Source organism: Eurosta solidaginis, chromosome 2 (assembly GCF_040869045.1).
Source record: "Eurosta solidaginis isolate ZX-2024a chromosome 2, ASM4086904v1, whole genome shotgun sequence".
NCBI classification, from domain to species: Eukaryota; Metazoa; Arthropoda; class Insecta; order Diptera; family Tephritidae; genus Eurosta; species Eurosta solidaginis.
In genome coordinates, this window is record NC_090320.1 from 249,779,630 (window position 1) to 249,802,002 (window position 22,373).

The 22,373-nt window shown below is 39.0% G+C and overlaps 2 protein-coding genes across 9 annotated transcripts in view; one reads left to right on the forward strand and one right to left on the reverse strand.

The window, feature by feature from the left end:
* Positions 1-22,373, reverse strand: part of toc (toucan) — a 708,907-nt gene that overhangs the window by 157,084 nt on the left and 529,450 nt on the right. The window lies entirely within an intron of this gene.
* Positions 11,444-20,986, forward strand: LOC137240146 (beta-hexosaminidase subunit beta-like). Its single transcript, XM_067766083.1, has 7 exons — positions 11,444-11,497; positions 12,739-12,922; positions 17,284-17,387; positions 17,531-17,849; positions 20,034-20,163; positions 20,232-20,433; positions 20,495-20,986. The coding sequence occupies exons 1-7, from the start codon at positions 11,444-11,446 to the stop codon at positions 20,930-20,932; spliced, it is 1,431 nt and encodes a 476-aa protein (XP_067622184.1). The 3' UTR covers positions 20,933-20,986.

A 22,373-nucleotide genomic window follows, 5' to 3' on the forward strand; every position in this document is an offset into this window, starting at 1 on the left:
GATAACAAATCCATAACATTTCTGTAACAAATCGATCAAATTTCGATAAAAGGAATATAGCACGCCGATGACAAGTTTGTAACACTCCTGTAACCTTTCAATAAATTTTCGATATAAAATCGATATATTTTTGCTTGCCTTGCTTTAATTTGCTGTCTGATTTCGCTCATATCAACTCTAGCACGTATGTACATTGTTCCCACATTATGCTACAGCGAAGTGACTACAGTTGCGCTTACATTTTGTACTTCCCCATATAGCAGACTAATCTAAAACACGCAATATATTGTAACGAATTTAGGGAAATCGTAGTTATTATGCACCTTCTGCTAACTGTCGAAACGCTAAACTGTCGAATAAATAACTCCAATATTCAATATTGCATACTGGTCTTTATTTAGATTACTTTGGGAGTACTTCACAATTATAATTAACTTCACAACTAATAGCGTGTTTAAATCAAACTGATTACTGATTCCCCAGTTTCCGCTGCTTTTATACTCTCGGTTATCTCGTTCGCCAATTCTCCCAAGGTCTAGTCGTTTCACGATCATGTGTTCTAGAACATCTGCATCTCATGCTTGGTTAACCAGCTATATATATGTATACATATTTGTAGTATATGCTTTTTTTCTAGCCATATGCGTTTGTATGTGTGAGCAAGTACTTCTTCACTTAGCTGATGACTACATATGTGTATGTGAGATATTCTTCGTCGCCTTCTATGTACGTAAGTGTTGCTTGCCTTAATGTGTACATGTACATAAGAGTGGCTGCTTGGTATTTTTGTTGTTGTGATTATTTACTAACAACATAGTGATGCTAATATTCGCCACAATATGTATGTATGAAATAATATGCTCGAATCATAGATTGGTCGATTTGATGTGGAATGGCACATACGTATGTGTACAGCTATAAAATCATCTGCAGTAGACTTTCATCAGTTTTAAGTGTCTGTATATGCGAATACTTATGCACTGGTGCATCTCTGAATCGGCACGATTGTGCTGCACCGCATTTAGATGAATTTCTTATGTAACTCAATCAGCTGGCTGCAAATATACATTCATATGCAGACGTAAATATGTATCTATGTAAGAAAATGCACATATCTCTTCCAATTACAAATGGACATCGCTAAACTGCACATACATACATATGTGTTAACTTATGTATGCACAAACAATGTATGGTCACAGTTTCCGAGAAATAACTAAACTACAGAACGAAAGAAAAACAACAACAAAAAAACGCCTGCATGTTGTTGGAAACAAAATTTGTGCATAGCTTCCACAAGCATCCGGACTATGAAAAAATTAAAGCTATAAATTGCCTCAAGCATACGGGTGCATACACATTGCCTAAATTAAAAAGAACTTTAATTTCACATAGAAGACAGCAAAAGGGGGGCGTTATGGTTAACGATAACAATGAAGAACTGTCCTTCACCCCGAATAACTTGTTTTTCTGCTTGACAAAAATATATCGGCTACTTAACTAGGGTTACCAGATGCCCGAGATATGAATCGGGGACACTTCCAACAAAAAATGTAATCAAATTTAAATAGTAATAAGTAAGGAAGGCTAAGTTCGGGTGTAACCGAACATTGCATACTCAGTTGCGAGCTATGGAGACAAAATAAGGGAAAATCACTATGTAGGAAAATGAACCTAGGGTAACCCTAGAATTTGTTTGTACGATATGGGTATCAAATGAAAGGTGTTAATGAGTATTTTAAAAGGGCGTGGGCCTTAGTTCTATAGGTGGACGCCTTTTTGAGATATCGCCATAAAGGTGGACCAGGGCTGACTCTAGAATTTGTTTGTACGATATGGGTATCAAATGAAAGGTGTTAATGAGTATTTTAAAAGGGCGTGGGCCATAGTTCTATAGGTGGACGCCTTTTTGAGATATCGCCATAAAGGTGGACCAGGGCTGACTCTAGAATTTGTTTGTACGATATGGGTATCAAATGAAAGGTGTTAATGAGTATTTTAAAAGGGCGTGGGCCATAGTTCTATAGGTGGACGCCTTTTTGAGATATCGCCATAAAGGAGGACCGGGGTGACTCTAGAATTTGTTTGTACGATTTGGGTATCAAATTAAAGGTATTAATGAGGGTTTTAAAAGGGAGTGGTGGTAGTTGTATATGTGAAGGCCAATGTCGACCAAAATGTGGACCAGGGTGACCCAGACCATCATCTTTTGAGCACTTCTGAATATCCTTCGAGATCTTTATTAGCTGAACAAAACGCAGTCATTTGGCGCTTGCAGATTTTTGTGCAAAAAAAAAACGTGATCATCGGCCTTGGATTCCAACAATTTTCTCAAATTTAATATTTGATCATGTAACAAAGAATCATTTATGGTCACTTTTTTTTTTCAAGCAAATAAAAGAGGCATGGTTCTACTTCACTATATTGCAAGTTTTGATCTGTTTTGAAATCCAACCATTTGAAAACTCTGAATTCCGAAAATCCTGACGTCCAAAGTTTCAGATATTCTAATGTTTCACAATAAACAATATCGATTTTTGCCAAAAATTTGTCGCAAGCATGGCCCTTTCCATCTTTTCTTAATTGTGCCAAATTCGTCCTCACAGCTAATGGAATAAAATTCGATTTTTGTCGTTCATCCACTTTTGGGAGATCATAGGTGATTATCGTAAACTGAAATGATATCAAAAATGCTATCGTGAAAGTGGGGACATTTAGAATATAAGCGGGGACGCCGGAACAAATCTTTGAAATCGGGGACAAATCCCCGAAAGTGGGGACGTCTGGCAACCATAACTTAACACATTACAAAGTTTAAATGGCAATGTGATGTTGATGCTGGTGGGGACGAATTGAAGTTTAAGCTAGAGTTAGCTATACAACGTAAAGACAGCGAAGCTACAATAGGTTGAGAACTATTTTTTGTCTCTATATATTTACAGATATTTGCAAAGCGAACTCTGTGAATAATGGAGCTTAAATAAAGCAATAAAGTATTTTCGATAGATTTAAATAGCATACAAATTTCAAAAGATGGAAAGCTTGGTACATACTGGGTCTCCTAGCTAATGTATAACAGTTTTTTACTGGCAACCGGTGTTCTTAAAGATTTCTTATCGTTGTTAAATATCGAAAGATGCGAAGAACGCGGCACCGGGATTTAAGGGGTTATGTAGCGCAGCCCTTTCAATGGGTTGCCAGCGCAATTTATAGTTACTCCAACCCAAATGTCAACTTCACCTACCCGTGGCGAATCCTGTTTATCTGATGGGTGAGTCTGTGGCGACTTCAACTTCCATGTGGAAGGAGGGGATTGGTTCAGCTAGAAGGTTTGACGTGGTCACATCAAATCTTGTTGAGATGGTATGGCAAATAGTTTAATGGTGCTATTTTCCGGAGTGTTCCGTATCAATATCTGGCAAGGACTAGAAGCGCCGATAAAACTACCCAAATTTCAATTAGTCTTCTTATAGCTACAAGAAGAAGAAGAAAAAGAAAATTAACACGGAATGAATGAGGTGATTGCTTCATTTCATTTCAATAATATAGTAAGCGGCAACAAGTAAGCTTCAGCGGATAGGATCCCGTTCATCGCATTCTAAACAACAGTCTTTTAGATGCCACAGTAATCCGTCAGCCACAATTTTCAGCTGACGCCGAGATTCCTGCAGAATAATTAAAGGGTTCAGCTTATTCTAAACAGTGTATTACGCTGCATCGCTTACATCGTCTGTAAGTGAGAAATCTGGTAATTTCCACCGCATTATAAGGCCTTAGAAGCCTTCCTAGCCCTAATCGCATGATTCGGACTACTCACGTAAAATGTTAGTGGCAGAAAATTCTCCACGACAAGGACTGTGAGTTCAGCAATATAAGCTACCATTTGGCTCCCCTAGGATAGATAATAGTTTCTGTAGTCCTGTAGACCATAAATATACTACTACACATGTTGACGAAGCTATTAAAAAGGCAAACGATTATAAACCATTGCCTCTGATATCAACGTCATGCTAATATTAAAGCGTTTTGACTCGTGAGTGAGTTAGCTAAATGATTACAGTTTTCAACATCTCTCTGACCACCCTTGTCATTGCTGAAATCGGAGGAAAAATTGGTACCACTAAAAAAACCTGGAAAACTTGGTACACATGGAGAGTCATATCATACCACTTCTTTCGACAGAAACGAAAAATGTAGAGACCATCCTGCTCCTTAAGTATACAGAGTACGCTTAATCTGACATTGTCTGCGTCTTATTTCAAGGTCAGCATATTTACGAAAGTGCAGCTCGAGAAATTAAGTTAAAACGCAATTAGAAACGGAATCCGAGATATAGCATTAGTTGCTAAAAAAAAGGCGTTGCTTTGTTATCGGCTTGCTATAGCAGAATCAGCGGCTCCTTATTGGTTTCTTATTCTGCGGCGAACCAATGCGTCGTCGCTATCATATTGGAGTTTTATCTGTATCTGTTTCGTACCAATCTCATGAGTCTCCGATACCAAATCGATAACTTTTCGATAGAAAATCGATAAATTTTTATACAAAATCGATTACTTTCCGATATGAAGTTTATAACTTTACGATAACAAATCGATAACAAATTCGTAACACTCCTATAAATCGATACTTCCTGATAAGTAATCACAACTTTTAGATAAATGTAGACAACTTTTGTATAACTTATCGATAACTTATCGATATACTTTCGATAGAAAACCGATAATACTTCCATAACAAATTAATAATTCCGGGTTCTTTTCAGCTAGGAGCTTAACCCTAAATTTTGAAGCCAAATGTTAAAAAAAGCAAAATCTGGGCAGTGGCATAGTGAGGTTTACTTGCGCCCGAGGCAAAAATTTGTCTCGAATTTCGGATAGTTCACTCGCTAATGATTTAAGATCACGATACGCTTCTCTAAAATTCGTCCCCGGATTTTGTAATCTGAGCTGCACACGATCAATCCTCCTTAAGATTTCATACCAGAAATGAACTAATGTTATGAAATTAAATGTAGTATATTTTGCAACAGTAGCTTCGGTTCTGGTGTCACTTGTGGTGTTAGTGTCCTCTGCTAATTGGTTGTTGTTGTTGTTGTTGTTGTAGCAGTGCTTCGCCCAACCCAATAGGTGCGACCGATCACAAAATGTCATCAATATCCTCTAACGGCAGTCCAAGAAAACTTGCTGTTTCAACAGGGGTGGACCATAATGTGAGAGGTGTTAGCGGCGTTGGTTCCACATTACAATTAAAGAGATGATTGGTGTCATGTGGGGACACATTGCAATCAGGGCATACATTTTGTATGTCAGGGTTGATTCTGACTAGGTAAGAGTTTAACCTGTTACAGTATCCAGATCGAAGTTGATATAGAGTGACCCGCCTTGCCTGGGGAGTATGCGTTCCTCTTCCACAAGTTTTGGGTACTGTTCCTTGAGTACTGGATTCACCGGGCAATTCCTGGCATACAAATCCGACGCCTGTTTGTGGAGTTCACTGAGGACCTGCTTGTGTTTTTTGCTTCATACGGCTGAGTTCTCAGGTGCCGTATTTTCTCATAATGCTTACGGAGGTGACTCCTTAAGCCCCTGGACGGTGTTGGCTCATCAATCCGATGTCTGTTGGGATGCCCAGGTTTCTGGGTATTCAACAGGAACTGTTTGGTTAGCATCTCATTTCTCTCCCTGATGGGGAGTATTCTCGCCTCATTAGGTAGATGGTATTCTGGGGACATAAGAAGACAGCCCGTGGCGGTTCTGAGAGCAGTATTTTTGCAGGCCTGTAGCTTCTTCCGGTGTGTAGGTTTTCAGCTTGGCGACCATATAGGGGACGCGTAGCATGCAATCGGCTGGCCGTCAAAAAAAGGTGGACAAAGAAAAATGTTTCCTGGACAAAGATGGACAAGCGATGGGCAAACGATGGACATACGATTTAGCACAATAAAGCGAAACAAAAATTTTTTTGGGTTTTTTGGAAACAAAATTTTTTTGTTATAACTTTTTAACAAAAGGTGGCCAAATGAAAATGTTTCCTGAACAAACATGGACAAACGATGGGCAAACGACGGACATACGATTTAGCACAATAAAGCGAAACACAAATTTTTTTGGGTTTTTTAGAAAAAAAAAAATTTTTTTATAACTTTTTAACAAAAGGTGGCCAAATGAAAATGTTTCCTGGACAAACATGGACAAACGATGGGCAAACGACGGAAATACGATTTAGCACAATAAAGCGAAACAAAAATTTTTTTGGGTTTTTTCGAAAAAAAAAATATTTTTGTTATAACTTTTTAACAAAAGGTGAACAAACGAAAATTTTTCCTGGACAAACATGGACAAACGATGGGCAAACGACGGACATACGATTTAGCATAATAAAGCGAAACAAAAATTTTTTTTGGTTTTTTCGAAAAAAAAAAAGATTTTTGTTATAACTTTTTAACAAAAGGTGAACAAACGAAAATTTTTCCTGGACAATCGTGGACAAACGAATGGCATTTGGTTTTTTTAATTACTCGTAAATGGAGGTGCCAACTTCTCACACGATTTTTGTTTTTTTTTGAAATAACTTTTTAACAAAAGGTGGACAAACGAAAATTTTCCTAGACAAACATGGACAAACGATGGGCAAACGACGGACATACGATTTAGCACAATAAAGCGAAACAAAAATTTGTTTGGGTTTTTTCGAAAAAAAAATTTTTTGTTATAACTTTTTAACAAAAGGTGGACAAACGAAAACTTTTCCTGGACAAACGCGGACAAACGATGGACAAAAGAATGGCATTTCGTTTTTTTAATTACTCGTAAATGGAGGTGCCAACTTCACACACGATTTTTGTTTTTTGGAAATAACTTTTTAAAAAAAGGTGGACAAACCAAAATTTTTCCTGGACAATCGTGGACAAACGAATGGGATTTGGTTTTTTTAATTACTCGTAAAAAAATGTTTTTGTTATAACTTTTTAACAAAAGGTGGACAAACGAAAATTTTTCCTGGACAAACGTGGACAAACGATGGACAAACGAATGAGATATGGTTTTTTTAATTATACGCCCAAGTAGGTGCCAACTTCACAGAGCTGATAATGCCAGGTCTCGCGAGGTGAAAAAACTGGCGAGATCAGGGAGGTAGGTAAAAAAACAAAATGCCATTCGTTTGTCCATCATTTGTCCACGATTGTCCAGGAAAAATTTTCGTTTGTTCACCTTTTGTTAAAAAGTTATAACAAAAATATTTTTTTTTTCGAAAAAACCCAAAAAAATTTTTGTTTCGCTTTATTATGCTAAATCGTATGTCCGTCGTTTGCCCATCGTTTGTCCATGTTTGTCCAGGAAAAATATTCGTTTGTTCACCTTTTGTTAAAAAGTTATAACAAAAATATTTTTTTTTTTTTCGAAAAAACCCAAAAAAAATTTTGTTTCGCTTTATTGTGCTAAATCGTATGTCCGTCGTTTGCCCATCGTTTGTCCATGTTTGTCCAGGAAACATTTTCATTTGGCCACCTTTTGTTAAAAAGTTATAACAAAAAATTTTTTTTTTCTAAAAAACCCAAAAAAATTTTTGTTTCGATTTATTGTGCTAAATCGTATGTCCGTCGTTTGCCCATCGTTTGTCCATGTTTGTTCAGGAAACATTTTCTCTAGGCCTGGGCCTGTGGTCATTGTTGTGCAGTCATCGGCGTAGGAAACGACTTTTGATAGGTCTAGCGCAACGAGTACTGTTCTATGGTGGGGGTTTTGATTTAAATCGCAATTTATCTGGATGCTAATGGCATTTAGCGCGGTGGTGGTGCTGTGGAGTTTTCTGAAGCCATGCTGATGACAGGCTAGCTGCAAATTTGCCTTGAAGTAGGGGAGCAAAATGGCTTCAAACGTCTTGGCTACTGGCGATAGGAGAGATATCGAGCGATATGACTCTCCGATGTTAGCTGGTTTCTCAGGCTTTAGTAGCGGGACCACCTTGGCCATTTTCCATTTTTCGGGAATGACGAAGGTGGAAAGAGACAGGTTGAAGGCATGTGCTAAATATTTGAAACCCTCTTTCCCTAGGCTTTTAAGCATCGGCATGGCTATTCCGTCTGGGCCCACTGCTTTGGATTGTTTAGCATGACCGATGGCATCTTCAACCTCTTTGGCGGTGATGGTAATTGGAGAAGCGCTGAATTTATGCTTACGTGCGTGTCTGTTTGCCCTCCGTCTATCTTTGTCGACCATAGAATGCATAATATATTGTCGGCAGAAAGCGCTCGCGCATTTTTTCGCATCCGACAGCACTTTATCGCCAAAGGCGATGGAAATTTTGTCATTGTACTTAGACGGATTCGATGGGGACTTTACGGTGGACCAAAGCTTACCTACACCGGCAGAGAGGTTACAACCGTTTGTGTTCATCCACAAGCAATCTGATGCGTTGGTTTTTATGGGTCCCCGGGATCGAGCTGTCTTATAAGGTCACGTTCTCTCGCTAAATTTGCGGCCTCCGCCGGAAAGTAAGGCAGAATTTCGGGAATTCTAATTCAATGACCTTGCGGAAAGCACGCTCCCCTTGGCGAGCATAAGTCGGAATAGGGAGGGCAGCAAAGCGGTTGTCTGTAAAGGATTTGTATTCATCCCACTTTCCTTTTTTAAAGTTTATGAAAGTTCATTTTTCTGTGACGATGAAGTCGGCGGTACGCTCGAGCGAAATAAGTATAGGCGTGTGGTCGGATGCCAATGTTACCGTCGGTTGCCAATTGACGCAGTTTACGAGTCCTGCGTTCACGATTGATATATCCGGCGAACTGTGACAGCTTCCTACCATACGTGTGGGGGCGTCTCCGTTTATTGTGCAGAACGTCGTTTCTTCTATTTGATACGCCAACATCTCACCCCTACTGTCTGCCCGCAAGTTTGAATGCCACAGATCGTGATGGGCATTGTAATCGCCTAAGATAATGCAATTATTGCCAGCGAGTAAGGCGCTGATATTAGGGCAGTATCCACTGGGGTAGCAAGTGGCAAGAGGGATGTAGATGTTGATGATTTCTAGGTTTGCATCGCCTGACCGGACAGATAAGCCTTGACGTTCTAAGACACTGTCCCTGCGGCCGATGTCGGGATCAAATGATGGCGCAACGCCGAAACAGATTTTGTTCCAAACCAAAATCGGATACAACAATAAGACATTCTTGGTTCCTTCTCAACGTAGTGCGCGTCACTTTAATCTGCTGCATCTGCTACAAGCAGGCGATGAAAGTGGGTCTAAAATAAGTTCATTGGAAAATACTGGAGGTGCTTTCACATAGTTTTTATTACGACTCAAGTAAAAAAGGTACACATTTATCACTTTCGTACAATATTTTTATTATGCACACGAGTTCGTCTATGCATATAAGAAGCTCTTTTTTCTATTTCTTTGTGTAGACTCGCAAAAAAAAGTGCACAGTCAACAATCAATGATTAGTTCAGCGGTATTTTTTTTTGAGATAGGTATGTACACAGTTGTACTTCCCCAAATAAAGCAGACTAAATATATCTACACTGAAAGAAATGGTGCTAGTAAAATTGACAAATCGGTTCTGTTGTTCTTGATTTAACGCAGATTCGGTGAAATTGATCGAATTATGGTTAATTAGACCGAGATTGTCAAGCGATCAATTAATTTAGTCATTTCAACAGAAGATAAATTGCCGCTCTTAAGTTAACACAATTTTGTAAAATTGACAGATTCCTAATCAATCTAACTGATTTTTCTGTTAACACAACTGATCTTACAGATCATTTCAACGGCGATCATCTGTCAATACATGAGCAAATATCAAAGAGAATTTTACGCTCACTGCGCTCTCTACTTTGTACGTATGACGATGGTGCCACTTGTTAAAAAAACAACAACAAAATAAGAAAACCATCAAATCGAAAAAACACACAAAATGGGAAAACAATAAAAAACTAGTTTTTCAGTTATGAATACAAAACGGAAAAACCCTTTTTTGGATTTACTGTGGAAAAATTATGAGATGCCGGTACACCTATTTATCGGGTACAATTTTGCAACTTCTCGTCCAAGCGAAATGCAAACTTGCGCTCTCTTGTTGCAAAAGTTTTGCTTGAACGAACAGGATTTTTCCAAAATTAGTAACATTTTGTTCAAGTTTTTATGAATTTTAACTCACGTGAACGAACCTAATAAGATAATAAAAAAAACATCATTTTTAATGTTGATGTTTCTGACAAAATAAAAGTTTGATTTGTTTTGGAATCGTTTTAACTTAAAATGTTACGAAAATTAAACTTGCCGCATTACATGTAAAGTTACTCCAGTGGTGAATTACCTTCCTGCGATTTGATTCTTTACTTTTCTATAACTTACAAGTTCTCTATTTAAAATGTTATGTCAAACATTTATACAAGTTTTGTTCGAAACAATCAAGTGTGGCAACTACATGCGAGAGAAGAAATTGAGAATGAGCTGAGCTGCAACCGAAAGAATTGAGAATCAGTTTTGTGACTACTATTTTCATTTATGTATTCATATGTATGTATATGTAGCAAGCATGCGTATTTATGTATTCACATATTTACGTATTTATATGGCGGCCGCCGTAGTGTGATGGTAGTGTGCTCCGCCTACCACACCGAAGGCCCTGTGTTCACACCCCGGGAAAAGCAACATCAAAATTTTAGAAACAATCTTTTTCAATTAGAAGAAAAGATTTCTAAGCGGAGTCTCCCATCGGCAGTGTACGGCATGCGCTCCGAGTGTATTTCTGCCAATGAAATGCTCTCAGTGAAAACTCATATGACTTGCAGATGCCGTTCGGTGTCGGCATTAAACAAGTAGGTCGCGTCCCGCCAATTTGTAAGAAAAATTAAAAAGGAGCACGACGCAAATTGGAAGAGAAGTTCGGCCTAAAATCTCTTCGGAGGTTATCGCGCCTTGCATTTATTTATTTATATGGCAACATAGGTACTTTCATACAAAGCTGTCGCAACAACTTTTTTGTGCATTTGACTACTAAAACGGTCAATTACGAATCAACGATTTGTGCGCAGTTGATTCAACATCTTGTTGCGATGGATAAAAATTGACAGAAATTTCGGTTGAATTGACCAGTATTTCAGTTGATTTTACCAGTATTTTTCTTTCAGTGTACTACTAATTCGTTGATGAGACGCCTTCGCTTCAAATTAGTACATTACAGTTATTCAATCGAAGTAGAACAAAATAATATTTGCTTGCAATGCGAAAAGTATTCGAGTTAATTGTGTTTTTGTTGTTTATCTGTGAGCTTAACTTAAGTAACGGCGAAGGCGGCTATCTAAGTTATGGGCCGGAATTTAAAGCTACCATAGGTGAACGAAAATAATATACTTTTTAAACTTGTGTTGCTATTGTTTTGTTTTGATAGTGGTGATTTTTTTTTTCTTACTCAGGTGAAATTTGGCCCAAACCTTACAAAATGGTTGAAAGTAATCGTTATTATGCAGTTAATGCCACGAATTTTAAATTTTTAGTAAGTGTTTGAAGAGTGCATTAAAAATATATCTAGATATGTGTAAGAACACCAAGATATGATAATAAGCTGTTATAACATACGCATGCCGTTCTAGATTCGGTCCGGTTACCATTTTGGTTCCCGTTTTAGTTTCCATTTCGGATTTGGTTTCTGTACTGAATTAGGTCCGTTTACCATTTCGTATCCCGCTACGGTTTCGATTTCGGATCTAGTTTCTGTACCGAATTTAGTTTGGTTTCACATGCCGTACTGATTTCGGTCCGGTTACCTCCTCGGAGTCCGTTCCGGTTTCGGTCCAGATAGTATTCCGTTCCAGTTTCAGTCCGGTTACCGTTTCGGATGCCGTTCTGGACTCTGTCCGACTACCATTTTGGATACAGTTTTAGTTTCGCTTTCGGATCTAGTTTCTGTGCCGAATTTGGTCAGTTTACCATTTCGGATCCCGTTATGGTTTTGATTTCGGCTATAGTTTCTGTACCGAATTTGGTCTGGTTTCATATTCCGTACTAATTTCGGTCCCGTTACCACTTCGGAGATCGTTCCGGCCTCGGACCGGCTACATAATCCGTTCCAGTTTCAGTCCGGTTATATTTTCAGATGCCGTTCTGGATTCGGTACGGTTACCATTTTGGATACCGTTTTAGTTTCGATTTCAGATCTAGTTTCTGTACCGAACTCGGTCTGGTTTCATGTTCGGTTCTGCTCTCGCTCAGTTTTGTTTCGTTGCTGGTTTGGGTGCTTTCTGCCCATTTTTGAAATTAAAAAAACAGTCTTTTTTAGTGATTATATTTGTGCACTTCGAAATTTTCGATACCGAAAATATGGAGGAACTACTTACCGTTATCTAATTAAAATAGCACCCTTGCGCCTTTTTTACTCAAGTTAAACAGTGTACAGCCGGATGGACAAAATCACAATGAACTTTAATGAATTAGACTCCATATCCATTATGGAAATGGTGATAATTCCTTGAGTTGGGGTTTGGTCAGAAATTGATCATCAGATGTGCAGTCTGCCCGGGGGATAAATCAGACTGATAGTATTAGATATACGTGGATCGGCCGAAAGATGTATGTAGGTGGATGGTCGTAGAGGTAGAAAAGAAAGATTAGAATTATTTTACTTCTGAGGTCCTTTGGTTGAACTAGCTGGTCAAGCAAAGACCTCGCATCGACTAAATGTGTCTTACTCTATTAGAAACTGAATCACAATTTCATTTAATTTTTCTGTACCCACAGGCCGTGAACAAAAAATGTGTATTGTTAGAGACGGCTTTTCAACGATACACCAACATTATACGCTCCTCCGCTCAAGGCTATACACGCGCTCCTGCCACTACAACACTCGGCACCATACACATTTTTAAAATCAATTTGACACAAACTTGTGAAGACTTGCCGCATCTCAACATGGATGAGTCATGTAAGTAAGCATGCGAAATAATTGAAATAATTAGGGATATGGGAGAAGATCGGTAGCGCCATGAGCAAACGAATGTCCTTCAAACAACAGCGCTACCAAAAAAAAAAGGAAGTGCAATTAAGTGTGTGGACATTGTTGCAGTAATCGTATTTCATTCGCTCCATTTAATTTTTTTTTTTTTTGCATTCGTTTGCTGTGCATACTAAATTATCTTTTTAATTTATCTCTCGCCACTTTATGTCACTTTAAATGAGATCGTATGTACTTGTGCAAGTTTGAGTTGTTTTTATACTCAGTTGAGCAGAGCTCACAGAGTATATTAAGTTTGATTGGATAACGGTTGGTTGTACATATATAAAGGAATCGAGATAGATATAGACTTCCATATATCAAAATAATCAGGATCGAAAAAAAATTTGATTGAGCCATGTCCGTCCGTCCGTCCGTCCGTCCGTCCGTCCGTCCGTCCGTCCGTCCGTCCGTCCGTCCGTTAACACGATAACTTGAGTAAATTTTGAGGTATCTTGATGAAATTTGGTATGTAGGTTTCTGAGCACTCATCTCAGATCGCTATTTAAAATGAACGATATCGGACTATAACCACGCCCACTTTTTCGATATCGAAAATTTCGAAAAACCGAAAAAGTGCGATAACTCATTACAAAAGACAGATAAAGCGACGAAACTTGGTAGATGGGTTGACGTTATGACGCAGAATAGAAAATTAGTAAGATTTTGGACAATGGGCGTGGCACCGCCCACTTTTACAAGAAGGTAATTTAAAAGTTTTGCAAGCTGTAATTTGGCAGTCGTTGAAGATATCAGGATGAAATTTGGCAGGAACGTTACTACTATTACTCTATATGTGCTAAATAAAAATTAGCAAAATTGGATGAAGAACACGCCCACTTTTTAAAAAAAAAATTTTTTTAATTCAAATTTTAACATAAAATTTAATATCTTTACTGTATATAAGTAAATTAAGTCAAAATTCAACTCCAGTAATGATATGATGCAACAAAATACAAAAATAAAAGAAAATTTCAAAATGGGCGTGGCTCCGCCCATTTTCATTTAGTTTGTCTAGAATACTTTTATTGCCATAAGTCGAACAAAAATTTACCAATCCTTCTCAAATTTGGTAGGAACATAGATTCTATGACGGTAACTGTTCTCTGTGAAAATGGGCGAAATCGGTGGAAGCCACGCCCAGTTTTTATACACAGTCCACCGTCTGTCCTTCCGCTCGGCCATTAACACAATAACTTGAGCAAAATCCGATATATCTTTACTAAACTTAGCCCACGTACTTACCTGAGCTCACTTTTTCTTGGTATAAAAAATGGGCGAAATCTGACCATAACCACGCCCACTTTATCGATATCGAAAATTACGAAAAATGAAAAAAATGCCATAATTCTATACCAAATACGAAAAAAGTGATGAAACATGGTAACTGGATTGGTTTATTGACGCAAAATATAACTTTGGAAAAAACTTTGTAAAATGGGTGTGACACCTACCATATTAAGTAGAAGAAAATGAAAAAGTTCTACAAGGCGAAATCAACAGCCCTTGGAATCTTGGCAGGAATACTGTTAGTGGTATTGCATATATAAATAAATTAGCAGTACCCGACAGATGATTTTCTGGATCACCTGGTCCACATTTTGGTCGATATCGCGAGAACGCCTTCACATATACATCTAAGGGCCACTCGCTTTTAAAACCCTCATCAATACCTTTAATTTAATATCCATATCGTACAAAAACATACCAGAGTCACCCCTGTCCCACCCTAATGGCGATATCTCGAAAAGGCGTCCACCTATAGACCTAATGCCCCCTCCCTCTTAAAATGCTCAGTAACACCTTTCGTTTGATACCCATATCGTACAAACATTCTAGAGTCACCCCTGGCCCACCCTAATGGCGATATCTCGAAAAGGCGTCCACCTATAGACCTAGTGTCCACTCCCTCTTAAAATGCTCAGTAACACCTTTCGTTTGATACCCATATCGTACAAACATTCTAGAGTCATCCCTGGCCCACCCTAATGGCGATATCTCGAAAAGGCGACCACCTATAGACCTAATGCCCACTCCCTCTTAAAATGCTCAGTAACAGCTTTCGTTTGATACCCATATCGTACAAACATTCTAGAGTCACACCTGGCCCACCCTAATGGCGATATTTCGAAAAGGCGTCCACCTATAGAACTAAGGATTACTCCCTTTTAAAATACTCATTACCACCTTTCATTTGATACCCATATCGTACAAACACATTCTAGAGTCACCCTGGCCCACCCTAATGGCGATATCTCGAAAAGGCGTCCACCTATAGAACTAAGGATTACTCCCTTTTAAAATACTCATTACCACCTTTCATTTGATACCCATATCGTACAAACACATTCTAGAGTCACCCTGGCCCACCCTAATGGCGATATCTCGAAAAGGCGTCCACCTATAGACCTAATGTCCACTCCCTCTTAAAATGCTCAGTAACACCTTTCGTTTGATACCCATATCGTACAAACATTCTAGAGTCACCCCTGGCCCACCCTAATGGCGATATCTCGAAAAGGCGTCCACCTATAGACCTAATGTCCACTCCCTCTTAAAATGCTCAGTAACACCTTTCGTTTGATACCCATATCGTACAAACATTCTAGAGTCACCCCTGTCCCACCCTAATGGCGATATCTCGAAAAGGCGTCCACCTATAGACCTAATGCCCACTCCCTCTTAAAATGCTCAGTAACACCTTTCGTTTGATACCCATATCGTACAAACATTCTAGAGTCACACCTGGCCCACCCTAATGGCGATATCTCGAAAAGGCGTCTACCTATAGAACTAAGGATTACTCCCTTTTAAAATACTCATTACCACCTTTCATTTGATACCCATATCGTACAAACACATTCTAGAGTCACCCTGGGCCACCCTAATGGCGATATCTCGAAAAGGCGTCCACCTATAGACCTAATGCCCACTCCCTCTTAAAATGCTCAGTAACACCTTTCGTTTGATACCCATACCGTACAAACATTCTAGAGTCACCCTTGGTCCAGCTTTATGGCGATATCTCGAAAAGGCGTCCACCTATAGAACTCCCTTTTAAAATACTCATTACCACCTTTCATTTGATACCCATATCGTACAAACACATTCTAGAGTCACCCTGGCCCACCCTAATGGTGATATCTCGAAAAGGCGTCCACCTATAAACCTAATGCCCACTCCCTCTTAAAATGCTCAGTAACACCTTTCGTTTGATACCCATATCGTACAAAGATTCTAGAGTCACCCTCGGTCCACCTTTATGGCGATATCTCGAAAAGGCGTCCACCTATAGAACTAAGGATTACTCCCTTTTAAAATACTCCTTACCACCTTTCATTTGATACCCATATCGTACAAACACATTCTAGTGACACCCCTGGTCCACCTTTATGGCGATATCTCGAAACGGCGTCCACCTATGGAACTAAGGATCACTCCTTTTCAAAATACTCATTAACAGCTTTCATTTGATACCCATATCGTACAAACACATTATAGAATCACCCCTGGTCCACCTTAATGGGGACATCTCGAAAAGGCGTCCACCTATAGACCTAATGCCCACTCCCTCTTAAAATGCTCAGTAACACCTTTCGTTTGATACCCATATCGTACAAACATTCTAGAGTCACCCCTGGCCCACCCTAATGGCGATATCTCGAAAGGGCGTCCACCTATAGACCTAATGCCCACTCCCTCTTAAAATGCTCAGTAACACCTTTCGTTTGATGCACATATCGTACAAACACATTCTAGAGTCACCCCTGGCCCACCCTAATGACGATATCTCGAAAAGGCGTCCACCTATAGACCTCATGCCCACCCCCTCTTAAAATGCTCAGTAACACCTTTCGTTTGATACCCATACCGTACAAACATTCTAGAGTCACCCCTGACCCACCCTAGTGGCGATATCTCGAAAAGGCGTCCACCTATAGACCTAATGCCCACTCCCTCTTAAAATGCTCAGTAACACCTTTCATTTGATACCCATATCGTACAAACAAATTCTAGAGTCAGCCCTGGTCTACCTTTATGGCGATATCCCTAAATGGCGTTCATCCATAGAACTATGGCCTACTCTCTCTTAAAATACTCTTTAATACCTTTCATTTGATACACATGTTATACAACCACATTCCAGGGTTACCCCAGATTGATTTTCCTTATTTTGTCTCCATAGCTCTCAACTGAGTATGTTATGTTCGGTTACACCCGAACTTAGCCTTCCTTACTTGTTTTTTATAAATTTTTGCATTTCCATTTTTCGTTTTTTCACACGCTGCCAGATTATGTGCGCGGCGATGGTGTGGTAAGAGCTCCGACCATTTGGGGTATATTGCGCGCTTTGGAAACACTCTCCCAGCTGTTGGTGCCCTTGCCAAATGGGCTGGTAAGTAAACAAGTGACAAATTTCAGTCTATTAAAGTCGCACAACTGTAAAATAAATTGCACTCAACCTTTTACACTTTCCTTCAATTATTTTTTCTTCATCTTTTTTTTCATCTTCAACTTTTTCTACTGCATTCTTAATAGCTACTCATTCGCAGCGTAGAAGTTTACGATCAGCCTCGTTTCAAGTATCGTGGCCTAATGTTAGATTCGGCAAGACATTTTGTGAGTAAAAGGAAAATTTTACAACTTCTCGATGGTATGGCGTTTAACAAGCTAAATGTATTACATTGGCACATAACCGATGATTCAGCATTTCCTTACAATTCAAGCACATTCCCAGAGTTGTCAGCAAAGGGTGCTTATCGACCGGAACTGACCTATTCCAAGGCCGAAGTAAAGGAAATTGTGGAATATGCTCGTGTGCGTGGTATACGTGTTGTAGCAGAATTCGATACGCCAGGTACGTGTATGAATGTATGTGTGAATTTAAGTATGTAGTGTATGGTCTTTGTTGAAGTAAGTGAAAAATTGTGTTGAATCACTGGATGGGAGCGCTAAGGAAAGCGAAATATCATGTTTGTGTAATGAGTGACGTGGTGTATGAGAAAAAATAAACAGATTTAATGAAAACACAAAAGAATATACATCATCAAAGTGAAGAAGAAAGTGGTTTTCTGCGGAACGGTATGAAGAAAATACTACATTAAATTAGTTCGATATACTCCGCTATGAACCTGAAAACAGAAAATAATCTTGAAACAGTTCTGAATAGATCCCGAAATTATAGCGCACAAAATACGGAAATAGTCCGGAGATAAGCCCGCGATGCTCCATGGAAGCAAAGACATCATACATTTTTTTAATACTGCCCTGAAACACTTGATTAAGAAATAATCCTTATATGGTTTGGAATTAGCTCCGAAAACAAAGTTAAAAAATATTCCAATCCTTTCGATATGGTTCCCGAAGATACTCAAAATGGCTCCGAAAACATTCCCAAAACGGTCCATAATAGTTCCGACAAAATCCCAAAAACAATCTCGGAACCATACGCAGAAAATCCCGAAATATTGGGGAAATGATCTCGGTGTTATAATTAAAAAAACAACCAATAAACTGATCAGAAAGAGTTCCAAGAAGATCTATATCACAATGCCAATATGGTCCCACAATAGTCGAAAAAATCTTAAAATAGTCCAGAAAAGGTCCCTTAGAGTTTCAACCGTCCCTAAATAGTGGGACACAACAAATAAATGGGGTTACACTGAAATGACAGCCCTTGATCGGGAAAAATCCCGAGTCGCTCCGGTACATAGAACCTTGGGAATAGTCATAAAATATTTTGGAAATAATACCGAAACGATACCGAATACAATCCCGAAATAATCGTGAAGTAATCTAAAAATTGTCCCACAATGATTCCAATTATAGTCCCAAACTGGGCCAAATAGTCTCGAATTAATTCGAAAAATCATAACCAAATAATCGCTAAACGATCCCGAAATAGCTCAGATATGATTCCAAGTTTCCCAAAATTATTTAAACAAAAATCTATAAGAACCACAAAATTTGGATGTTTAAATATTTGGATGTTTCAAAGTTAGGATGACCACATGTTTCCTTTGTGTCTCAAGCACACGAGAACGACTGAAGTTTTTTCAATGAGACTCAACTAGGATCTACTGGGCATATTGTTTTGAAATATGGGAGTGTTTTAAAATTATCCTGGAATGGCTGCGAAACTATCCCGAAACCAATACCGTAGTGATATGGTATTGGTTTTGAATTTGTCGTAATCATCTTGGAATATTCCGTAACAATCCGGAATGATGAAAAGAACAATCCTGAAATTGTATTCAAGAAGTTGCGAAGAGATTCTAAAACAATGTACCGATATATACAATATGATTGGTCTTGAATAATTGAGCATAGGGTTGTCACGATTTAAAAAAAACAGTTAAAAAAGGAAGGTGAGGCCGTATGGGATGGGATATTTTTGGTATAGGACCAACATAGGTAGAGTTAGAAAAATTTTAAAATACTGTTCTAGAAAGAGGAAGCGGGAGGAGTGTGAAGAGGGGCGTGGGGGAGTATCTGCAAACTTTAAAAAATTTGGCATACCTCTAAAAGGTCTGTAGACTTAATATCAACATAAAGTCAACAAACTTAAAGCTATATCGTCTAAAAATAATAATTAAGTTCCCAGGGAATATTAGGCCCGAGCCTCACTTTTTCAACAACATACATATAGGCAGTATATCCTTCCATTCCTTCGTTGTAGCCGCAAAAGCGTAAGTATGAGTTGACCGATACTATCATCTTGAGCTACTAGGCCGACCAGCGGCGAAACGAATCTTTTGGTCTCTGAACCAACAATTACAGGATAAGTTCAGGATTACTTATGGAACTCTTTGAAGACTATTTAGGATGATTTCAAGCAATTCACTTCGTGATTATGTCCTATCTCGGGAGAGCTTCTGAATCGGTTTGACACTGTTTCGGGGCAATTTTGGAAAAACTTTAAGATTACTTCGGGATCATTTCGGGATAATTTGCTAATTTGACATATTGTTTGACATTTGTCGCCACCTCGTAATGTGTTCACGAAACTTTATAGCTACTCGATCACAAATATTTCTTACAGCTCACACTGCTTCTTGGGGCGCATCACATCCGGAGATAATGACAAAATGTGCAGGTGAATTTCAAGGACAACTGGGCCCATTAAATCCCACACAGGAATCAACATTAAATTTTCTCAACAAGTTCTTTAAGTAACAAAGTGATATTTATTAGCTTTTATTAATGCACTTAATAAAATCTCTACAACTCCGCCAAATAGAGAAATCAAAACCATCTTTCCTGACAAATACCTGCACTTGGGTGGGGACGAAGTTGCTTCCGGATGCTGGGAATCAAATGCCAGTATACAAGCATACTTAAAGGCGCATGGAATGGATAATGGCGATTTAACATATTTGTATTTAGAACGTTTGTCTGCGAATATCTCGGCAATGGGTTGGAAGCAGATGGTGTGGCAAGAGGTAAAGTGATACGTGATTCTACTAAATGCTGAATTATTTACTTACTCCCTTTCTATGCCAGGCCATGATTGAAAATTCTTTGATGGAATGGCCTGCCAATACTATAGCGCAAATTTGGTTTGATTATAAGAAAGTAGCAGCCACATTAACGAAAAAAGGTACCGATATTATTCTGAGTGATGGTTGGTATTTGTATGTCTTAGAAACTGGCGCTGATTGGGAAAAATTCTATGCGGTAGAACCGACAAATTTTAGTGGTACTGCAGCACAAAAGGCGCATGTAATTGGTGGCGAAGCTTGTCTATGGAGCGAATGGATTAATGAGAACAATGTTCTACCCACAACATTTCCACGTGTTAGTGCTGTGGCCGAACGTTTGTGGTCGCCAAAGGAACAACAAAATGTTGAGGAGGCGCGTTTTCGTTTCGAAGAGCATAATTGTCGTATGATTTGGAGGGGTATCGAAGCGCGACCCGCTAATGGTTTTGGTATTTGTTAGTTTTCAATACGTTTGTAAATATTATGATTTGTACTAAAAATAAGTTTACTTAAAAACAACAGAAGTTTAATTTTTATAAATGGGCTCTATATTGTCAAATAAGAAAGGATAGGCAAGGAAACTATCTTATCACTCCATTATTATATATATTTTGAATAACGCCCACGAAATATGTTCCATGTGGGGCCGTCCAGGTTAATCCCTTCAAACTTAGACAAGAACCAGTCATGCACTGCGTCGCATGATAGTCGCTGCGGTAAATACCAAAACTTATATAAACATAGTCCCTTCCAATTATCTCAAGAATAGCTTTGAGCGACTGCTACCGTTTCAACTAATTTTTTGCGGCATTTAGCCGAAATTCACACTAGCTCATCGGCCAACTTTTTCGTTTATATTATGATAGCCTGGTTCTCAAATTTAAAGATATGCGTTGTCCACTAGACAGATTCGTAGGCAACGCTCCGTTCAGAACAGAAAGCTCAGAGAGCCACTCAGCTTGTCCAACTCATTGGAAAACTTTACTTAAACTGGGCAAAGCGTGTGACAAATATGAATGAATGCATACACATAAGCAGCGGGGTTAAGTTAGGTTTAACTGGAAGAACTATGATGACCACACGTAGACTGAATCAGAGTCCGTAGTATTAACTGAAATTTGTTTAACGACCAAACTGAAAAACCCTATCAAAAACCAGGAATACTATAAAATTACTCCGTCTTGTGGGTAAATACTCGAAGCTTTGTAGGATCTATCACGTCTAATAGCTGGAATCTTGTCCTGATAAGTACAGAGCATGAGCACAAAACGTGCTTGACCATTTTCTCCTCCAACCCGCACTTCCAACATCTGCTATCACTGGCCAAGCATAATTTAAAGGCATGTGGCCAGCCAGCATACTCGTCATTAGTCTACAGTCCTCCCTTCTTAATGATGGCAGTAACTTTGTCTGTCTATGGTTGTAGTTCATCCGCTTTTTATTCCCATTTCCCTGTCTCGATTCTTTTCAGGGATTTCATACAATCTAACACAGCTTTAGACGCTGGGCTATGCGAGATTATTGCCTTATTTCCTGCTTGGCTGTCAATATAAAAGTTGACGCGGCTGCAGTTACGGCTACTACTTTCACCTGAAAAATCGCTATAGACATCTGGCAGCTGGTTGGATCTGTTGACTTCGGGATCAGCGCAATACACCGCAGACCCTACTCCTTCTACTACTTTTGAACCACGTATCATCTCTTCCGCCTTTTGAGCACCTTTGCGCCCACCATCCACCTCTATTGTGGCTTTAAGAGCCCCTTCGAATCGCAGACACGGAATCAGGTAGCCTGTTCGTTCTGTAATTGATGACGTTATACTACTACAGCCGTACGGTCTGCCCTCAAGCTGCCCTAAAGCACAGAGCCTTTTGCAGTTGTTAACGCTATGTTCTTTGCCA